The following is an 18,196-nucleotide window of genomic DNA, read 5'->3' as shown; positions in this document are numbered from 1 at the left end:
ATCGCCAGAGCCAAGATTTATCGCATTGGCGATCAGGCGATCAGTTAATTTTGCAGACTGGACCTAGTGACCCCAATTTCAATAGGGGCCATCTGCTGTCCAAGGCCAATGCACATGTGAAGTATCAATGAAATCGGTCCATAAATTGACGAGATATTGATCGGAAACGAACTGGTCTACTGACAGATAGACCGTCTGACAACCAGCAAAACAATATACCCCTTCTTCTTTCCTTCTTCTTTGAAGGGGGTGGGGGGGGGGGGGCATAATACTGTTATTTAATTAAACCCAAATTTTTTTTACAATACTTTACAATATTTTTGGGGTTTTATACTTACCATCAATTTCTAATCTCTCTGTGACCCACTTATTATCAGCAGCACCATGGCCCAATTGTTCTTCACCAGCATCTTCCCATGCTTGTTCAGCCTCCACATCTTGGTCTTCTACTGAAGCGTTTCCATAGAAGGCTGTTTTAAAGTCGTGGTAATTACCATGTTCATCCTGACCATAATCTTCAACTAAATTGTCATCCAGAACATTAGCTGCATCTACATAACTGTCATGTCTGCCATAATCCTCATGACCATAATCTGTATCTCCATAGTTTCCATAACCAGCTTGGTCCCTTCCATTGTCATTATACCAGTAATCAGTATGGTTTTTGTTAACACGTTTAGCAACACTAGATTTTACACTCGTTGCAGATGGCCTGGCTCTGTGATCCCTTTGCCCGACATAATCCCTGTCAGTATAAGCTGTATCTCTATAGTTTGTGTAACAAGCACTGTCTCTTGCAGAGGAACCACCACCAGATTTTACCCTGCTGTGACTGGGCTGTGAGCGGTGTGTCAATGGCGTCTGTAAGCCCAGGCTTGCGGTTCTGGACTGAGACGCATGCGCACCAGACCTTGGTTCATGTCGCACAGCAGAATGTGTCGGCTGGGATGGTGGGATGCCAGTGGTCGATGGATGGGACCCCAGAACTGATGGCTTATCAGCACCATGCCTGTTCGTTGGCCTATGGACAGCTCTACCTCTGTCTGGTTGATATCTGTTTGCATTGTATGCCATCACGTTTTTAGCATTTAAGTCTAAAAATAAAAAAAATACATGGGCATTATTTTCCAATAAAGTTGTCAAGTAAAAAAGTTGTTTTATATTCTTTCTTTTTAACAGATCATTTATTCACAGTTTTTTCTTGGTTTACAAAATGAACAGTAGGAAGACTGAAGGTATGGCAATCTGAAATTAACTTTTTAAAGGGGCCTTTTCACAGATTTTGGCATTTTTTAACTTATTCATTAAATGCTTTATATTGATAAATGTTAACATTGGATCGTAAAAGCTCCAATAAAAAATCAAGAATAAAATTTTAAAAAGGAAAAGAACATTGCCCGGTGCAGGTTTCGAACCAGTAACCCCTGGAGTCCTGCCAGAGTCCTGAAGTAAAAACGCTTTAGCCTACTGAGCTATTCCGCCGAGTACACATACTTCACGTATTTTATACCTTATATAAGCAATCTTCGTAGTTATACAAAATTTAACGACAAAAACAGAACTCTCCAAATTATTCAATCGTTTCGCGTTGCAACGCTTTATAATTTTTAGGTTTTATAATCGTCAAAAGATGCATATAATGGCTATATTAAAGCATGGTAAATGTTCAGTATTACTGTTTCCTCACAAATATCATAACTAACACGAAAATTTGCGAATCTGAAACAACTTTTTTCAATTTTGTCAATTTACCAAAGCGTGAAAAGATCCCTTTAAGGCACTGGACAATGAAGTTAAAAAGGAAAGTTTTAATTTTTAATTTATCCCTTGATTTTTTAAAGATCTAATAAAAAAGATGTTTAAGTTTCCAAAGAAAAATTGAAACTGCAGATGTCTTTAACTGGTGTAAGTTTGTGAAGAAAAAAACAACAAAGTGCACCTGTCTTAGCATGTCACTGTTAAGACCAATACCCAAATGCAGCATTGCATAAATTGATATATAGTAAATTGAAACATTAACAAGAATATCAGTGAAACTGATAGATGCTCCCCAATATGCGCTTTGTCAATCTATGTGTTAATAACCACCTAAAACAAGAGATGTGTTTGTCAGAAACACAATGCACCCCCCTGCGCCCCTTTGATTTTTTTTAAAATATATCATTTGGCAGGTTCATTAACTACCTCCCTTTAAAGCTTATAACTTTTCTTGACAGATTTTTTTTTTAAAGAGGTAACAGTGACCTTGACCTTTGACCTTGTGACCCAAAAATAGGTGTGGCATGTAGAACTCATCAAGGTGCAGCTACATATGAAGTTTCAAAGTTGTAGGTTGAAGCACTTTGATTTTAGAGCCAATGTTCAAAACCTTGACAAAATGTAAAGGTTTTAGCACGACGGACACTACACGACAAGCTGGCTATGACAATACCTTGGTTTTTCTCCGAAAACAGCCGTGCTAAAAATCAATATTTGAGTTGATTTGTGCTATTGATACCAAGCAATTAAAAAGACCCATAATTCCCTATTGGGAGATTTCATGACATGAATTTTCCCAATTTCAGGGGTTTCCGATCTAATTTTTAGTTGTACTCAATAGGGTACAACTAATGTAGCGTGTTTTGCAAGTCAGTCTGCTGTTAGCTACGCTGGGCAGAGCGACGTGGTTGTATACAATCAATATGGGGTCAATGAGAGCCCACACTTTGCATGAGCGACAGCACTTGTAGGCCTGCACTAGCTACAGTAAAATTATGCAGACGACGAATGAGTGGGAACAGTGGTGTAATGGTAGAACGCTGGCTTTCTGAGCAAGAAATTTATTCCACATTTGCTCCTCTTGTGGACATTGTGCATTGTATGCAAAATACAGTTATATCATTTATTTGACTTGTAAAAAATGTTAACAAATTAAAGTTGAATTCATTACATACCACTAAAATGTTTTGTCGAATTCTCAAATTGGCATAAATAAATTTGTAATCCGAAACACACTTCTGAATTTTAATGTTAACGCGACATAAACAAATTCTAGCTTCAAATAAACAGTGCTTCGTGTATTTCTGCTGTTTCTTTGTATCAGTAAAAAGCGCGCGAAAACTATTCAGACATGTACAAGTCACGTAAAAAGTGTGGCTGCGTATTTATTGAACAGCAAGTCAGGCGACATGTGTGTTCAGTTGGAAAACCCCGTCTCGATTGGACAATATTTCATCACATCTTTTAATAGTCACATATGCCAAAATTCATTTGCTACTTAAGGTAGTGCACCTCTAATGGGCACATATCCAAATATAATCTAATTAATTATTTTCTTAATCAGCATCATTTCACTGAACTACATGCAAATTTGTAGGTAGGCTTTCCATGCTTTTTAAAAAAATATACCGATTTTTTCAAAACCACCCCCACGCTCGGCTTTTGTCCAGTTTATTTTCACCCCTGCGGTATATAAAAGTTCCATAATTCATTCAAATTTCCAAATATGGGCATGCAGTTGGTGTGTACAGATGCTGTAAAGGTGTTTAAAGTTTAAACAAGATGAAATAAGTATTCTTTTACAGACATTTATTTTTTACAAATTTTTATCTATGGAAGAGCACGATGAAATGTAAGTGATTTCAGCCAAGTAAAAATTGGGTCGGTTAAAAACAAAGTGTCATAAAGTTCAAAATAGTATCATTTAAGTCATATTTTAAACTTAGTTTTTATAGAAACACTATATACAGCAAAAATACCAAGAACTAGACAGATTTACCGTTTACTTTTTGAAATAAAAATAAAAATGCAACATGCATGGTTCGTATTTTCAACAGTAAATCACCCAATTTCGCCATAACGTTGTTTTAATTTTAATAATTGAAAAATGTGCATAAAAATTGCAACATATTTAACAATAAATATAGCTTATATGCCATATTAAATCAAATTTCGTTAGAAAATAAATAAAACGCGTCGCAAAAAAGTATACGTCGTCGGCAGGATTCGAACCTGCGCGGGAATATCCCAAAAGATTTCTAGTCTATCGCCTTAACCACTAGGCTACGGCACCTAATAGTAGGCTCTTCAACCTTCGAAGAAATCGCGGGAAATCATTAGAGGTGCACTACCTTAAGACAAGAGATGTGTTTATTAGAAACACAATGCACCCTACTGGGCCGCTTTGATTTATGTATTTTTTTATCATTTGGCAGGTACAGATAATTATCTCCCTTTAAAGCTTTTTACTTCCCTTGGATTTGCTTTTTTGACCTTTGACCTTGAAGGATGACCTTGACCTTTCACCACTCAAAATGATACACATGCATGCCAAATATCAAGTTGCTATCTTCAATAAAGCAAAAGTTATGACCAAGGTTAAAGTTTTGGGACAGAAAGACAGAATGACCGACAGACAGGCCAAAAACAATATGCCCCCGATCATTTGATCCGGGGGAATAAAAAAAGGTGAATGTTTATGTTAATGAAATTCTTGAGAATACTTTTAAAAATGGAATAAACGAGACAATCTGGCAATAAAAAGCGACGGGAAAAGAAGTAAGTAATTGATACGAGTTGGGCTGATACGGATGCATTGGGGAATCGATCGGGTTGGGATTATGCGTATCTATGCGAGAGAAAAAATGTTCAGCAATGAAATAAATAGAGGATATTTCACGAGTGATCATACAAAATATATTTTCACGCTTGGCACAGCCACGACTGAGATGCGCCACTCGTGAGAATATAATTTTTCTATGATCACGAGTCAAACAACAAACGATCTTTAATACACTGACATGAACACATTTTCTGTTTCTTTTATGCCCCTTTTTTAAGAAAATAATTAACAGCTGTTTCCCTTTCGCTGAAAAGTTACCTTTTCTCCCGTGGCTTGACTCAATACATTTAAATACACGTCATTATACCAGCGAAATTCTCCGGTTTAACTCTTGTACAATGTAAATAAACGATGAATAAAAGATTAAATAAAACGAAAGATTGTTGGATTTAATGGAATATCGTTTTTAATTCACTCCTGATCATAAAAAAAATATATATAAATCTTGAAGTAAATCTTGACAGGTTTTTTTTCCACTTTTTGGGAAGATAGCCCATGGCTTTGGAATTGGGAATTTTGTCGGAATTTTCATGAAATTGGGAAAATAAATTCATTAGCCTTTTTTTCCACACGAAAAGTCCACTAATTAGGGAAATACTAAATTTGAATAACACTTTATAATCATTAAAATTAAAAGAACAAAATCATAAAATACTTTGTTTGATGTAATTGAATTAAAATTGAGGTAAAATACGCATAAGACACTTCTTTATAAAAAAAATAAAAAAAAAAAATTTTTTTTTTTTTTTTTTGGAAATTGGGAACTTTTTGCCACATTTTGGGAAAAAAGTATACTTTTTGGGATTGGGAACATAGCCGAATTTCGGCTATAAAATCGGGCCAAAAAAAACCCTGCTTGATATGATAATCTTAAAATAGAACAAGAAATGTGTTTGTCAGAAACACTATGTCCTCTTCTGCGCCGCTTTGACTTAGTATTTTTGACCTTTGACCTTGAAGGATGACCTTGACCTTGCACCACTCAAAATGTGCAGCTCTATGAGATACATATGCATGCCAAATATCAAGTTGCTATCTTCAATATTGCAAAAGTTATTGCAAATGTTAAAGTTGGCGCAAACCAACAGACCAACCAACCAACAGACAGGGCAAAAACAATATGTTCCCCACTATAGAGGTGGGGGACATAAAAAGTAGTACCGAAAATTTGTTATTTTCACTGCTGTTATTTCACTGCAGAAATGTCATATTTTATCATTAGGTATAAAAGAAATTTCGTCATCCACGACTTTATAGCTTTTTCTTAAAGAGTCATTACGGACCAAAATAACGTCATAAAAACGTATAGAGGGGGCTCATCTAATACCCGTTAACAATTTGATGCGGTGCCAATTTAATTATAGTGCACAGGGATCATATTTTCCCGCAACATCAATCGGTCCGGATTTAAATGGGGGAAAAAGTGTCCGAAAATTTATATTCGAAATCATGACAAATTATGTTAAAATATATACCATTGATTTTGCTATTTATGAAGATGGTATAATAAATGTACAAATTAAATTTCCTTAGGCATTATTTTTAAACGGAACATACGAGTTTTCTCATATTGTTTTATCATTTGCTATTTCATTGACGTTGGTTGTTTCGTGTTTTTCATCGTTGTCAATATTATTAGTCTGTGTAATTCTATACAGATGTTTTAAATCGTTGTCAACTCGATAATAGCTTACACACATACATTGAACCAAACAAATGTCTGTGCGTAGGCTTGTACTGACAATAACAAAACCAAATAGTTAAGAAATAATTCATGTACGTTATAGTTTGTAGTTGAATAACCCACGGCAGATAGTTAAGATGCCTAGGGATTAAATGATTTGAAACCACGCATCTAAACTTTCGGTCCTGGGTTATTCAACAACAAACAAAAAAGAACACGAATTATTTCGATTCTAACACGATTTTCACTGAAGATTTATACACTAACACGATTTTTACTGAAGATTTATACAATGTATATTATTTTTCTTGTGTACTATTTTATGTGAAGTTCCGCCCATAAAATAACTTTCGGCTGTTCTGTCTATCAGATCCGCTACTTTTATTTATTTATTGCCGAATTATTACGCTGGTGGAAAATGTATCGGCATATTTTGTTTAATTACAGCGCATGTTTTCGGTGTATAAGGTCCGCCCACAATTATTGCGGAATATCCGATTTTCTTCTTTGTTTTTATGACAGTTTACTGTATCATGCATGAAGTGCACAATTTTCACGAGGATAACTTCGAGGTTTGCATCTCCGAAGAAACTGTCAACGATTTTATCCCGGACGAGTACACCTTACGGACCGATTGTGCTAGGTATAAGTCAGTGAAATTATCGATTGATATTGACACGGGGTTATTCACGCGTGACTAATACACAGCCGCGCGAATCTTCGCTGCTTGGGGCCATACACTGATACTAGTCGGCTGACGTGCAATAATCTGGTCCTGACCGGTTTAGAGACTGCAGCGAATGGTTTATCACACCTTATCGAGATAAGAATGTAATAAGGGTGTGCACTGTGTAATCTATTTCATGACATGGGAATTTTAGCAAACAGAATCAGACCGACTGTTTGGGATTTTCAATCAGTCTTACATGACCTCAATCGGTCTAGGACCGACAAAACCGACAAAAATATGATCCCTGATAGTGCATGTATATTTCATCGTGTATATTTATAGAACTGATTTACCCTTTTTTTACAGCCGCATGATATAAAGCATTCACTATAAATGTATGCCATACAAAACCCGTGTTTTAAGTAACAGCGCGAAATTATTGCTGTCGTCTGCAATGTCAAGTGCCATGAGTTGGGCTAAAAACCAGGGCAACTAGCTTTTTCAAAGCTTGAAACAACTCAATCCAATTAAACATAGAATACAAATTGGCGACTGTGGATCAATTAGGCCTAGGAAATGAATCAATTGCGGCTCACAGCAAGACATGATGCATTAAGTCTGTCATGGCGGCAAAATTGTTGCTCAATAATTTAAAGAAAATAAATAAAGTGTTAGATACACATAACACAACATGTAGGCTTTTTATTCTTTCCCAAGGCAACCAAAATTCTAAAGATGGTTGCCAGTGCAGCAACCAATTGCGGAAAAAAAGAGCAATATTGTTGTAATTTTGTTTACACTACGCAACCCTTGATTTTGCGGTGATTCTAGCATAACTGCTGATCGATGCAACATGACAAATTGCGGTGATTCCTAGCGACAAGAAAATTTGGGTGATGTCTCAGCGATTCCACAGTGACTGTCGCACCATATATCTCTCTGTAAGGCAATCAGCGCGAATCAATGTGAACCGCCGCAAATATCCTCTTTTTGCGATGAAAAGAAGTCACCAACATGGAAATCGGAAATATGCATTCGGCAAACTATGATACATTGTAAATAACCGAAATAACAAATATTCGTACCATTGGGAATTGGCAAAATATGACTTGCAAACTGGAATTCTTAAATTTGAAATTTGACAAGTACAAAGATAGCGCCGATCACAGCTTCAATGCTTTATCCGTCCTTTTAACAGATTTTTATCGCTTAGAGGATAAATGACATTCAACAGCTAATTGGTTTTGATCTGTTGTGTAATGTCAATTAAGTTGTGAACAACTTGCCAGTCAGTGTTTATAACATGTATTCCCTATCAGAGCAGTACGTGTAAGAAAAATAAATGAAACAAGGGCTGTTTGTAAAACATGCATGCCCCCCCATATGGACTGTCAATTGTAGTGGCAGCCATTGTGTGAATACGTTTTTTGTCACTGTGACCTTGACCTTTGACCTAGTGACCTGAAAATCAATAGGGGTCATCTGCCAGTCATGATTAATGTACCTATGAAGTTTCTTGATCCTAGGTCTAAGTATTCTTGAGCTATCACCGGAGACCATTTTACTGTTTCGAGTCACTGTGACCTTGACCTTTGACCTAGTGACCTGATAATAGATAGGGGTCATCTGCCAGTCATGATCAATGTACCTATGAAGTTTCATGATCCTAGGCCTAAGTATTCTTGAGTTATCATCCGGAAACCATTTAACTGTTTCGAGTCACTGTGACATTGACCTTTGACCTAGTGACCTGAAAATCAATAGGGGTCATCTGCCAGTCATGATCAATGTACCTATGAAGTTTCATGATCCTAGGCGTAAGCATTCTTGAGTTAATATCATCCAGAAACCATTCAACTATTTCGAGTCACTCTGACCTTGACCTTTCACCTAGTGACCTGAAAATCAATAGGGGTCATCTGCCAGTCATGATCAATATACCTCTGCAGTTTCATGATCCTAGGCGTAAGCATTCTTGAGTTATCATCCGGCAACCATTTTACTATTTCGAGTCACTATGACCTTGACCTTTGACCTAGTGACCTGAAAATCAATAGGGGTTATCTGCCAGTCATGATCAATGTACCTATGATGTTTCATGAGGCCTAAATTAAAATTAAGTTTGTTTGCCCTTTACCGACCGACCCACTTTTTACCCCCCGACCCAAAAATTGTTATTGCGATTTCTGAAAACATATTTGTTTATTTTCGTTTTTTTTCGCCAATCATATTAGAGCCGACTGCAATATCTATTTGTGCACGTATTTATATCCCTGGCCATTCTTATCGCCCCTGACCGATCTAAGTCGCTCTGATGGTTGGAATTTCATATGCCCCAGAATGCGCAGTAATGCAAGTGTCTATAACCGGCATCGGTCCTTATATATATACTCTTATTATATATATATATATATATATATATATATATATATATAAGGACCAACATTTTTTTTTCAAGTACCTGTGTCACAGAACAAGTGCTTGAAAATCGGAATGCAGTCTACTCGCGATGAAAAATACATCTAACAGTTACAGGATTATCGTTCGAAAATGCAAAAATAGACAAACATGATTCGATTTATATGTAAGTGGATCTGTGTTTAATCAGATTCATGTGCATATTGCTTTATTATGTTTGCCACTCTAGACTCTAGTTCTATACAGTTTACTGTAACGGCATGTTAGTGAAATGGATTTTTAAAGATAAACTTATTTAATATATTAATTACTCTTGGCTAAATATATCGCCAACACTCAAGTATATATATTTAAAGAGTAAATATACCCACACACTGAAACTAACACGCTTAATTTATTTCCCCAAATCAAGTTTTCATGCTTATGTTTGCCCTTTTGTGAATTTACTTTGCCATGCCAAGACTAATGACTTTATGCACTCTCCAGTCAAACACTTAAAATTGAGGCCTGTGAAAATTTCAACTGTCCTGTGAATTTTTTCTCCTGGTAGGCCAGTCTGGCCGTTAAATTGTGTCATGTCTGAATTATTCCATTAAAGGCTTTTGGCTGTCTTTCTACACTCCTTCATTGCTTTTTGTATGCTAAAGGGAAAGGTTTAAGTAAAAACTTAAAGCAGTCTGGCAGTTAAATAATTACAAATGTATTTGAGCAATTAACATCATTTATTGAATACATATTTGATGTAATAACACACAAGCATGCATTTGATATTAATATATGCAAGAAAACAGCAAACAAGATGTGGTTAAGCTACATAGGGCTTCGTACACTGCAACAGTGCTTTAATAACAGTGTTTTAAATATTCATAGACTATTAGTGTATTAAAAATATAATTTCTCAAATAAAATAAAATAATTTTCCTACCTACCTACCCACCTGTAAAATCTAGGGTCGGTAAAGGGCAAACCAACAATATTTTAAATGTGGCCTGATCCTAGGCCTAAGCGTTCTTGAGTTATCATCCGGAAACCATTTAACTATTTCGTGTCACTATGACCTTGACCTTTGACCTAGTGACCTGAAAATCAATAGGTGTTATCTGCCAGTCATGATCAATGTACCTATGAAGTTTCATGAGGCCTAAATTAAAATTAAGTTTGTTTGCCCTTTACCGACCGACCCACTTTTTACCCCCGACCCAAAATTGTTATTGCAATTTCTGAAAACATATTTTGTTTATTTCTGTTTTTTTTCGCCAATCATACATGTATTAGAGCCGACTGCAATATCTATTTGTGCACGTATATATATCCCTGGCCATTCTTATCGCCCCTGACCGATCTAAGTCGCTCTGATGGTTGGAATTTCATATGCCCCAGAATGCGCAGTAATGCAAGTGTCTATAACCGGCATCGCGGCCGGCGGTGTTCCGTTAAAATGGCGTCTTGCTGAACGACATCATACTTAACTATTGGTTTCGCGATTGTAGTCGGACATATACGAGTTTACGTTCGTTGCACACATGTTGTTTACGTGATCCAAGATGGCAGACAATAAAAAGAAATAACGATGCTCAGTGAAATTGACAAATAACTATCAAAATTAACGGCTGATGTCATATAATTAGTATGGATTAATGAAAATCGCGTGTCATTCTAAGATGGAGTGTATGTTTTAAATACAAATAAAACTATTCTTTTGGAAATGTATGTACTGAATGTCACAGAACACAGGTACTTGAAAAAAAAATTTGGTCCTTATATATATACTCTTATTATATATATATATATATATATATATATAATATATATATATATATATATTATATATATTATATATATATATAAGGACCAACATTTTTTTTTCAAGTACCTGTGTCACAGAACAAGTGCCTTGAAAATCGGAATGCAGTCTACTCGTGATTGAAAAATACATCTAACAGTTACAGGATTATCGTTCCGAAAATGCAAAAATAGACAAACATGATTCGATTAATATGTAAGTGGATCTGGGTTTTAATCAGATTCATTGCCATATTCTGCTTTATTATGTTTTGCCACTCTAGACTCTAGTTCTATACAGTTTACTGTAACGGCATGTTAGTGAAATGGATTTTTAAAGATAAACTTATTTAATATATTAATTACTCTAGCTAATATCTCGCCAACACTCAAGTATATATGTTTAAAGAGTAAATATACCCACACACTGAAACTAACACGCTTATTTATTTCCCAAATCAAGTTTCATGCTTATGTTTGCCCTTTTGTGAATTTACTTTGCCCATGCCGAGACTAATGGCTCTATGCACTCTCCAGTCAAACACTTACAAATTGAGGCCTGTGAAAATTTCAAACTGTCTGTGAATTTTTTCTCCTGGTAGGCCAGTCTGGCCGTTAAATTGTGTAATGTCTGAATTATGCCATTAAAGGCTTTTGGCTGTCTTTCTACACTCCTTCATTGCTTTTTGTATGCTACAAGGGAAAGGTTTAAGTAAAACTTAAAGCCGTCTGGCAGTTAAATAATTACAAAAGGTATTGAGCAATTAACATCATTTAGTTGAATACATATTGATGTAATACACACAAGCATGCATTTGATATTAATATATGCAAGAAAACAGCAAACAAGATGTGGTTAAGCTACATAGGGCTTCGTACACCTGCAACAGTGCTTTAATAACAGTGTTTTCAAATATTCATAGACTATTAGTGTATTAAAATATAATTTCTCAAATAAAATAAAATAATTTTCCTACCTACCTACCCACCTGTAAATCTAGGGTCGGTAAAGGGCAAACCAACCAATATTTTAAATGTGGTCTGATCCTAGGCCTAAGCGTTCTTGAGTTATCATCCGGAAACCATTTTACTATTTCGAGTCACTGCAGGCCCTCAATCTATCAATCGGCCGCCGAATATTTCAGCGGCAGTCCCCCACCTGAAAAGTATACTTTTTTCCCTTTTATGGGATAATTCCCCCAAAAAAAAAAAATTAAAAAAAAAATTAAATAGAAAGATGTGTCTCATGATTATTATATCTCATTCTATTTCAATTTAATCTTTTCAAACATACTAAATTATGAAAAATGCAATCAATATAGTGCAAACATGTACAAATGACATAATAGAGAGAGCTAAGTAAAACAAGGGACAAAATTGTCACAAAACAGGTTTTTCATTGTGAAAAAAAAATCTGATTAAAGGGAGAAAACTAAAACTGAACTTTTGAAATGAACAAACAAAATTAACCCCCTTTGTAAGTTTGTTTTAAAAAAAAATCTATTTTTAGTCGTGGCGACCTTGATATTGGAGATATTGACGTGATTCTTTCGTGCGACACACCGTCCCATGATGGTGAACAAATGTGCCAAATGATTTTAAAATCTCACAATGAATGACATAGTTATGGCCAGGACAAGCTCATTTATGGCCATTTTTGACCTTTGAACTCAAAGTGTGATCTTGACCTTGGAGATATTGACGTAATTATTTCGCGCGACACACCGTCCAATGATGGTGAACAAATGTGCCAAATGATTTTAAAATCTGACAATGAACGACATAGTTATGGCCCGGACAAGCTTGTTCCGCCCGCCCGCCAGCCAGCCCGCCCGCATTCGCCAATCTAATAACCAGTTTTTTCCTTCGGAAAACCTGGTTAAAATCCCCCAAAAAGGGAAACGCCGCGAAAATTCCCCCTCCTAAGGGCTGCGGACCCCTTCCCCCAAAGAAGTGTGAGGGCCCTGCACTGTGACCTTGACTTTTGACCTAGTGACCTGAAAATCAATAGGGGTCATCTGCCAGTCATGATTAATGTACCTATGAAGTTTCATGATCCTAGGCCTAAGCGTTCTTGAGTTATCATCCGAAAACCATCGGAAACCGACGGACCGACCGACATGTGCAAAACAATATACCCCCTCTTCTTCGAAGGGGGCATAATTAAATCCAGACAATTTATTTACATGCTAAAAAGTATGTACTCATAAAAGCTCAGAGCATTCAAGAAGAACTAAAACTTGTATGGTCTGTTGACCAAATGGTTAACTAATTGTAGTACCGTCTTTATCCTAATAAACGCTCCCGCCCTACTAAACGCGCCCCTATCGTTAAATAAAACAAAGGAGTGATCAAAATAATAGCGCCCCCTTTTTTAACCTGATTTAACTTGAGTGTGAATAGTCGACTGTTTCATGTTCTTTGTATCAATACCATCCGGGTATCTGTACTATAAGTATACCAGTCTACAAACAAGGTGTGCGCTTCTGCATATGGGTATTCGGACGTTCAAAAAATTGACCTACCGTTTAGCGTTCACGCCGTCGAACGCATTTCGCAATATAACTCGTTGTTTTTTTCACTATTTCTTTACTTGCAAAAAATACTAGTGGCTTATAACTTACCCTGCAATCTTTATTTCTCGCATTTTGCGAGTGTGCGAGTGTTAATTTCGAGCCCTGTGTATATGCGTGGATTACGCTTGATTTAAATGCCTCATTCCTACGTTAATTCAGTCTTATTTGTTTCAAATATGGGGCATGATTGTTCATTAGGATCTTGAAATTCGTCCATCGGTCGAAGGACGAAAAAGAAGAAAACAATGTCTGACGAATAATAATGGTTTCACAGTATTAAGAGGAAATGTCAATGCCAAGTAATTTGCGACATACCCGGTAATTTAGTTGAGATTCACAATGAAACTTTTATTGGAAATTAAAATTAATGATCCCAATGTTTTACCCGCTATTCACAAATAAATACACCCACGCCAATTTTCGCGCACTTTTTTCAGAACAAAGAAATTCATTTAATTCACGTGCACTATGTATATGTGGCTAGAATTTGAAGCTGAAAATAGCTGTACACGACGAGTGCAAACCATGTCAGGTGATTTACGCATGTTGTAATACAACTGTCCTGATTGGGCGCTTATTTCATCAAATCTTTAAATAGAAGCATATGCAGAAATTGAGCACTTTTATCATCAATATTAACCAGAATTTGCTTTTAAAATGAGAATCCGGCATATGCGAGATTATTGAGTAATGGCTAAAGACGGGAGAAGTTGCATGTATGTGATTGAGCTGTTGAAACGTATGTATTGGGGAATCGAGAGACTCATCGAGGTGCAGTATGCTACAGCTAGTTGCGAACACGGTTTTGTTTTATACGCAACATTTAAAAAGACAGAAAAAACTGTCACGGTGTGAAATCATACATGCCAGACGTCCCGATCTTGGCGGGACAGTCCTGCTTTTGGGGTGTTTGTCCCGGTGTCCCGATATAACACTATTTGTCCTGACTTTTGAACCAAAACAATATACGCTCTGTAAGTTCACAATAAAATTCCCTATTCAAGCTCCGCCTGGCTTTAATAACCATCGCTAATCCCTTTATTGCCCCCTATTAACAAACCATATCTACTAGTCGAGTGATCCAGTGTTGTTTTTGACACATTATCAGCGATATATCGGCAAATTTTGATTTTATCTGGCATTCACACCAGGGTATTTTTATGATAAAGGTCGTTAATTGCTAGGGATAGATTCATCGTAGTGCATTAAGCAGATTGCTTTTGTATTTCATGGCCCAAATCAAGTCCAAAGATACTATTATTACGCGGTATTCAGTGTATTATATGTCAAACAAATCGAGCGCTGACCAATACCAGAGACATAAATTTACTTTTTTTAGGCTGATTTTCTGAAATAATTTGAACATATTGCATCAATCTAAATTAAGAGTTAATGGATGAATGGTTGAATACAAACAGTGCTCGATGTGTGCACATCTTGTTGAACGTTGCCTTAATCACAAATGGGTCATCTGCATAGTGCACGTTTGTTTACTTCCGGAAAATGGAGAACGTCTGTGTTCATGCACTTCTAAACACATTTATCATCAATATTTGCCAGAAATTATGAGGTTTTGTAAGTAATTAGCTGATTACTGACTTCAGAAACGGTGGCATGATTGATCGTTTTAGGTGTCCTGCTTTTTTGTCAAATGTCCCGACATTTTAATGGACTGTCCCGACTTGCACCCAAAATTTCTGGCATGTATGGTGAAATACATGTTGAATTTGAAAACAACAACGCTAACAATCCCATATTGTTCTACAGACAAATTAATTTTATTTTTCGGGGAGGGGATTGGCTTTGATAGTTTCTGTCCGAACGTAGTTAATCTACATTTAATAAACTTTATGATTTGGAACTTGTAATCAGTTTTTATCCTAGTAAATTATAGTTAATAAGAGTGTTCGCAGAGTGTCACATCACCAACAATTCCTCGGCACCATGCCGAGGCGTGTCTTGGCGAACAGACGCGGCAACCAGATGGTCCATGCCGAGTCAACTCCGCGAACACTTGATGTCGTCAAACTCCGCGGATCGCGAAATTGTTGGTTTAGCTGTACTGTACCTTGTTGATAAAAAAAGAATGTTCTGTCAATAAAATGCAATAACTTTACCCCTTAGCAGCCGAGAAAAGGGGGCGCTATTATTTTGATCACTCCTTCGTTTTATTTAACGATAGGGGCGGGTTTATAAGGGGGGTCGAGCGTTTATTAGGATAAAGACGGTACTACATTAGTTAACCATTTGGTCAACAGACCATACAAGTTTTAGTTCTTCTTGAATGCTCTGAGCTTTTATGAGTACATACGTACAGCTCATAGTTCTTCCTGTCAAACGCAAAATCAATGTAAAAAAATAATGTCTCACATATCGTTTACTGAATGTAATAACTAGGGTAACTGACATTTCGTGAATTGTTCAGGAATGCATATTTTCAGACATTTTCCAAAATACAGTAAGAGCACTTTCGTTATTTTTGCGCTCAAAATATTTCAGTGTTGAAATTATGTTAACTGCTCCTTTCTTAATTTTTTTGTTTTAAAAAAGACATATCTATTTGGAGTTTTGTTTCGTTTTTCAAGTGTTATTATAATACTAATCAGAAAATTTGAATACGGGAAAAATGTTTTTATATTTTAATAAAACATTTTTTTGCTTCTCCTGAAAATTTCACAAAATGTCAGTTACGCTACTTTTTACATTCAGAAAATGACATGTTTTGTTAAGTCAATTTTGAAAATTTGATAAAAAACATTTTAACCAAAAAGGTTGACTCAATATTTAACAGTTGATGTATGTCACGTAAATAAACACAAAAATGGAAAAAAGTAAAAATGATAAAAAATGTCAGTTACATGACTTATTACATTCAGTAGGTGATATGTCCATAAAATCGAGTTCAATCAACCTAATACATCGTAACAAACACAATAAATGTTACCATCGACACCCGTTTGGCGTGTATTTTGTTGAGAAATGCTCAAACACATAAACTTGATAACAAATCGTTTATGGCGGGGAAGTTGTGAATTGTGGATTAGTGCAAAGCAAAAGAAAAGGTTACACTGCACAAATTTTTTCACCGTAGTATCTGACGATCTGGTCTTATGGTAGCACTTGAAATTGTATTGCGTATAAAAGTGTAGTTTGAATTGGGACACATTCTTATTATTATTCTCGCTGCGATCGCATAAGTGGTAGAGTCCGTGCTTTTAGATACCGCATTGTAGAAACAGTTATTGCGCTGTATACTAATTGAACTGAAAATCCGGAAAAAATGGATGTTGTGTCGGGTGTTCTTACATGCCTAGAGATAAGGCTGTAGTATGGAATACTTAATAAATATTTATATTTTCATGCTATACAATTAGTATTTAAATAATTAACGGAATGAAATAAATATATTAGCATAAACGTATATAATGTAGATGTATGTATACTTATGTACATATATGTAAAGCTTGATACTGTGTGTGATTATGAAATAAATATTAAAATAAACAGTGTATAGATGTAGGTCTCCTAGTGTAACATATTGTAAAGCTTTGATAATGTGTGTAAATATTGAAATACATATTAAAATAAAAGCATATAGAACCCGTCCCTTGCAGCCGTCTATTCGTGTCGTTCGTTCGTTAGTGGGAGACAGTGGACTGAGAGAGAGACGTTTAAGAGTGTAGAGTGCTTGAGGCTGTCTGTATTAAAGACTTTGTTGACTAAAAAGATTGGTGAAAGTGCGTTATGCGTAGGGAAGGTTGCGTTTTAAGGTATTGTTCTGTATGTGAGTGTGATCTTTGTCAGTGTTGTTAGAGGTGCTGTGCAAAATGCGGATGTGTTGGTGTGATAGGTTTTTGGAGAGATTTTTCATTTGATTATTGTCACTGATTAAAATGTAATGATAAACAGACAAGAATAACAATCAAATAATATATATTTGTACTGTATTTTTCCAGGAATTTGGTCAGGCACTGTGGCAGGCGGTTGGTGTCGAATCTGTATATACTTCTAAATGTTGTAAATCAAAATACAACTACTTGGAGCTACCAAATAACAACATTTCTTTTAATATTTATGTATTTGTCCTCAGTTCATTTCATTCAAGTATATATATAATATTAAATAACCAAAATAAACAGAAAGCAAAAACAAATATTAAAAAACATTATGTGACCCATGGAAAAAATCTTGCTTCCAAACTACTGGTCGTTTATTAGATTTATACTGGCAAAAGACTAAAGAAAAATGTGTTGCAGGTATTTAGCGAATTTCGTAAATATAAAAGAAACTATATATCTATTGGATATGAATATATTAAATATTGGTACGTTAAGCTATAGTCGCCGTTTAAGAAAATAATGTGAAAAATTTTTAATTTCTACAACGCTCAAAATCAACGAAAAAATTTGTTAATATTCGTAAAATAAAGTTAACACCTTAACAATCAGTGTTCCTTATAGCAAAAT

The 18,196-nt window shown here is 35.7% G+C and overlaps 2 protein-coding genes across 3 annotated transcripts in view; one reads left to right on the top strand and one right to left on the bottom strand.

Moving 5' to 3' along the window:
* The window catches only part of LOC127845738 (uncharacterized), a 94,366-nt gene extending 93,271 nt beyond the window's left edge, over positions 1-1,095 (bottom strand). For both annotated transcript variants that reach the window (XM_052376846.1, XM_052376847.1), the window contains exon 1: positions 339-1,095. In XM_052376846.1, coding sequence (XP_052232806.1) covers positions 339-1,074 — 736 coding nt within the window. In that variant the 5' untranslated portion in view covers positions 1,075-1,095. The remainder of the gene's footprint in view (positions 1-338) is intronic.
* The window catches only part of LOC127845741 (DNA repair-scaffolding protein-like), a 590,230-nt gene that overhangs the window by 158,569 nt on the left and 413,465 nt on the right, over positions 1-18,196 (top strand). The window lies entirely within an intron of this gene.

Source organism: Dreissena polymorpha, chromosome 9 (assembly GCF_020536995.1).
Source record: "Dreissena polymorpha isolate Duluth1 chromosome 9, UMN_Dpol_1.0, whole genome shotgun sequence".
NCBI lineage: Eukaryota > Metazoa > Mollusca > Bivalvia > Myida > Dreissenidae > Dreissena > Dreissena polymorpha.
This window is presented reverse-complemented; position numbering and strand designations above follow the sequence as displayed.